This window comes from Vigna radiata, chromosome 11 (assembly GCF_000741045.1).
Source record: "Vigna radiata var. radiata cultivar VC1973A chromosome 11, Vradiata_ver6, whole genome shotgun sequence".
NCBI classification, from domain to species: domain Eukaryota; kingdom Viridiplantae; phylum Streptophyta; class Magnoliopsida; order Fabales; family Fabaceae; genus Vigna; species Vigna radiata.
Genome location: NC_028361.1, coordinates 12,410,602 through 12,415,807, shown reverse-complemented (window position 1 = coordinate 12,415,807; position 5,206 = coordinate 12,410,602). Strand labels below are relative to the sequence as shown.

The 5,206-nt window shown below is 26.4% G+C and overlaps 1 protein-coding gene across 1 annotated transcript; it reads right to left on the bottom strand.

The window, feature by feature from the left end:
• Positions 1–849: 849 nt before the first annotated feature.
• On the bottom strand, positions 850–4,064 carry LOC106777160 (protein DMR6-LIKE OXYGENASE 1). Its single transcript, XM_014664690.2, has 3 exons — positions 3,526–4,064; positions 3,125–3,449; positions 850–1,246 (listed from the first exon to the last, which is right to left on the bottom strand). Exons 1-3 carry the CDS (start codon positions 3,981–3,983, stop codon positions 998–1,000), a joined length of 1,032 nt encoding a protein of 343 aa, XP_014520176.1. The 5' UTR covers positions 3,984–4,064; the 3' UTR covers positions 850–997.
• Between the last annotated feature and the right edge of the window lie 1,142 nt (positions 4,065–5,206).

The following is a 5,206-nucleotide window of genomic DNA, read 5'->3' as shown; positions in this document are numbered from 1 at the left end:
TCTCTTATACAATTAAGAATCAAAATACCAGTATTAATAACTTTGACAATAAAGACAAAACTCGTGAGTTTTGAAAGTTCCTAGTCATTAAATACAAATACATACCAAGCCAATGATTCCTCTTTCGTGTATCAGACTCAGAAGTAACTTGAATATGAGACAGACAAGGTAGCTCGGAATCTTCCAACAACAATTATTGGCAATTCAATAGACACATCAGATGTACCTCAGAGACAGTTTAATGAAACCCGATATCTTCCAACACCACCAATAAATTCAAGTTTCCTATCTGAATTAAGACATCTTCAATTCTTCATTTAAAGTTCATAACTTATTTTCTTTACAACGTCTGGTATAATAAGTAATAATGGATCATGAAACTTTTTTGTTGTACTTAAGTGCTTTTTATAAAACTTAGAGGACCATTTTTTATGTTTAATTGTATTTTTTCAGAGAACATAATGCTAATATAGCATATCATCAGAGCTAACAACGCTAAATGACAGTAGTAAGGTTACATATGAACACCTGCATAATAAATGAAGTCGTTGTTATTTTCTTATTTCTATCTTCCTCTGAAATAAATGAATAAAAAATTTATTGTTAAAGAAGATAAAAGGTATACATGAAAGTATATATATGTGCTTTTTAAACTATGTTGTTATGAAATATCTATTGTCTTCTATGGAATGAAAGTGATGAATCTCATGGCTTTCTACCATCAAAATTAGGTAGAGGTTCTGCAGTGCACTTCTCTGCAATAAAAAACATGTGCTTCTGATCATTAAGTTATACTGTGCAAGTAAAAGAGACTATGATGAATTAACGAAAAACCATGGAATCTTATGGTAGGCTTGTTGACAGATGCGAATATTGATTAAAAGATTCCAAAAACTTTATCACAAAGCATTCATCATCTTAATTTATTGATGTAGCCATGAGAGCTGCATTAATATCAGCATATAAGGATGAAAGTGGATTCAGCATTATTGGATAACTAATTTGGCAACTCAAAGACTTCTTTAACCATCCTCCTTGAGCCTTCTTGGTTGTAAAACTCTTCAAGAAACTCAGAAAAACGATAACTTCTGTATTTGGGAGGGTGTTCCTCGTCTATCAATTCCTCAATTGGCCCAATCATAGTCTCCAAGTTCGGCCCATAAAACATTGCCATCGACACCCGTGGGCCATATTTGTTCGTAACGGCCCTGTGATGTACACTTTTGAATCTTCCGTTGCTCAGAACCTACGCATTAAATAACTCAAACTTTATTTCACCATACCTCTTATTACATCTTCTTCCTCAAATTTAGATCAAGGTTAGTAATTTATTAAAATATCAATGACCAACTAGGCACTTTGATCCTCTGCTGCAGCAGTGATTTATTAAGATGAAAGTAAGTTATGTAATAGATTATTAAAAATGTTTTTAGACTTTTTGAGAAATTGAAATTTATTCTTGTTTTAAGTTTTGACATAGTTTGGTGCTTCATAAATAAATAAATATAATTTTTTTAATTTAATTATATTAAATTATTTTAATGTGTAAAACACGTTTTAGATTGATATTTGAATTATTTATAATAAGATCTATCTCAAATTTAAATTTTGAACACCATTTAACAGACTCAAAAAAATTAATATAGTTAGGTTGAAAAACTAAATCTATTTGTTTTTAAAGTTTAGAAAATAAAATATATTAAATCAAAATTTAAAACAAAAATAATCTAAATTTAGAAACTAATATTAATAATGAAAGAAAGGTTAATGGATGTTTCACTATGTACTTCCAACACTTCATCTTATACCTCCAACTTTCTCAAAAACTCATTTCTTAACCTTAATAAAAAAATTTAACTTTCTTTTATTCTTTAACTCTACAGATTTTTAATAAAAAAATTTAAAATTTTGTTTCTTATTTATAATATAATTTAATTTAAAAATCTATATCATTTAATATATTTTCATATTTTAAAATTATTAAAATATAATTTGTATTATTATAATAGTTATATTAAAAAAGTTAAAATTAAAATAATTAAAATAAAAAATAATAATTAAAAATCTATTTAATATATATAAATATATTAAATTATATTAAAATATTAAATTAATGAAATAAGATTTCGAAATTTTTAGATTTCTTAATTATTATTACTTTAATTTTAATTCTTTTTAATATCATTATTATAATAATATAATTTATATTTTAATAGTTATTTAAATATAAAATATATTAAATAATATTAAATTTTTAAATTAAATTAAAGAGTTAATAAATTATAAATAAAAAACAAATTTTTGAAAACTTTCTCATTAGAATTGGAAATCCAATAAGTATGGTATCTAATCTGATATCAATATCCGATTATTTTTTTTATTTTATTTTCTATTTAAAATTTAATAATAATTTAATTTAATTTAATATTTTAATATAATTTAATATTTTTATATACATTAAATGAAATTTTATATTATTATTTTTTCATTTTTATTTTATTTTTATTACTTTTATTTTAATTATCTTAGTTTTATTTTTTTAATATAATTATTATAATAATATAAATTATATTTTAATAATTATTAAAATATGAAAAAAATACTAAATTATATTAGATTTTTAAATTAAATTAAATAGCTATTAAGTTATAAATAAAAAATAAAAGTTTTAAAATTTGTTAGAAGGATGCAGTGTATGGTTACTTTAGTAAAAAAAGAAAAAGTTAAAAAAATATTTACTAAGATTAAAAAAAGAAATTTTTTAAACAAAATTAAAATTGTAGGATGAAACTTTTTGGAAGTGCAGATAAAATATCTATAAAGTGAAATTTTTGAAAAAGTTAAAAATGTATAATAAAATATTAAAAGATTAAAATTATAATTTTTGAAAGGGCATGATGAGACATGAAGAAATAGATGAGATAATGGAAATATAGGTTGAAACAATCTTGATGGTACACCCAATCCACATGCCAAAGAAAATGGTTTTCAGCTGTAGGACATCTGGTTTGTGCTTTTAATTGACAGTGTCAAATGCAGAACTTTTCTGGTATGAAAACTAATCTTAACCAATTCCTATTGAAATCAGATTTTATCATGATTTAAGTTTTAGAATGAATAATACCTGCATTTGATCTCCCAAGTTGATTACAAATGCATTGGGAATAGCATTTACAGCAATCCATTTCCCATCTTTGATGACTTGGAGACCAGAAACCTGTGATTGCAAAACAAGAGTGAGAAGATTGAGATCAGTATGCAGAGGGAGACCCAAGGTTAGCTCTGGATCTGGGCATGGTGGATAAAAATTGCCTTGTGCCCTTAGTCTAGGCTCATCCCCCAATTTCTTCACCAAGCAATCTTCTTCTATTCCAAGCCCTATTGATACCAAACCAAGAACCCTTTTCATCAATGAACCAATTTCTCTTGCATATTCACTGAAAGCCTCCCTGTGTTCAACAGTAAACATGTTTCATTAACTTACAAAGATCATAATTTGTAAATAATGTTTATAGTGCTGCTCACCCATATTGAATCCTTATTTCTTGTGGCAGAAGATGAATGACATCCTCAATAGGGTACCAGGAATGACTGAAACATTCACTCCACATCTTCACCTTTTCTCCACCCTCCACATGAAGGTAATAATTGTAAAGTTTTGTGTTCTTGGTGTGATCTGTTGTGTAGAGCTCTTTTCTTTTCTCTGGAGGCAAATTAAAAAGGTCAGTAATTGCTGTCATCATTTTGTTGCAAACTTGTTCAGGAACCCCATGGTTCACAATCTGGAAAAACCCATATTCCTCACAAGCATGTGATATCTTCTGAACCACCAGAGAGGATGAAGGATCGCTCAGATCTATTATGGGAATTGAATCCAGAGAAGTAACCTCTGAAAGTTGTGGCCTTTTATCCTTTGGAAGGATAAATTGAGGAGGCAGTGGAAAGAGAGGAGCGGACTCATCACCTAACTCAAAGGAGTTCATCTTCTCAGAGAAACTTGAAAGTGAGGAAGTTCAACTTGCATTCAAAGAAAATTTTATATCAAAAAACGATTTTCTAAACAATAAGAAATTTTTTTTTTAACAACACTTTTTTAACAATTTTTGATAATGTATACGTTGCAGTTTTTTATTGATTTGCTTTAAATATTTTTTAAATATAAATTCAAATAAACTAATAAAATAATAATGTGTTCTGTTATAAAAAAAGTTGCAAAAAAATTTTGTTATTCTTATATTTATTTAACTTTTAGTTCATAGATGTGTATGTTTGATAGTAAAACAAACCAAATCAACACTCCACAGATGTGTATGTTTACTTCTATTTAGTAAACATGTTGCTTAACGTAGTTAAATCAAAAGGAAAGAAAAATAGTTACTTGTTAGTCACGTGCATCTCACTAGTAAAATTTATCAGAATGAAAAAAACCTTTTTTTTTTTATGGTTTGCGGGGTACTATGGGCAAAACGTGGCCCGCGATGAACCACTTTTATTGTCACATGTTTGTGATAGGAAGAATCTTGCTCCTTCCATCACCATCAAATGTTCTTCACATTTCCCTAAAAAAAATTTAATTACAAAATTATGTTAGTAATTTGAATCACTTATTTATATATATATATATATATATATATATATATATATATATATATAAAAGTAAATATTAAATGTATTAGAGTTATTATATTTTATTAGTCAACTTTATAAAGTGATTTATATATTTGTAATGAAAAGTATTGTGTAAAGACCAACACTAATTATAATTTGTTGAAGAGACTAAATTATAATTATTGAAACTAAAGAATATTAATCATCAGAGGTTATTTAAAGGATCATGGTCCCCATATGTAAGCACAACTATTCATTTCTCTTTCTTTCTCTTTATCCCCATCAGAAGAGAAAATCTAGAGGTAACTAAAGGTGTTATACAGAGGGAAGATCATAAACTAATTCAAGTTGATGAAAGACTAATTTAGGTTCATTAATTATTTCCAATGTCTTCAGGTACTGCTATACTACTTGGGAATTGGTTTATTGCTCATTTTTTAACAATTGATATCAGAGGTTAGCAATTTAATTGGCAGAAACCTTAATTCAATCTTTCCAATTTTATGAGATATTATGATTATAAATTTTGGGGTTTTCATTTAACTGTTTATCCTCAATATTAAATTCTTGAATGCTATTTTTGAAGGATATGGATTAT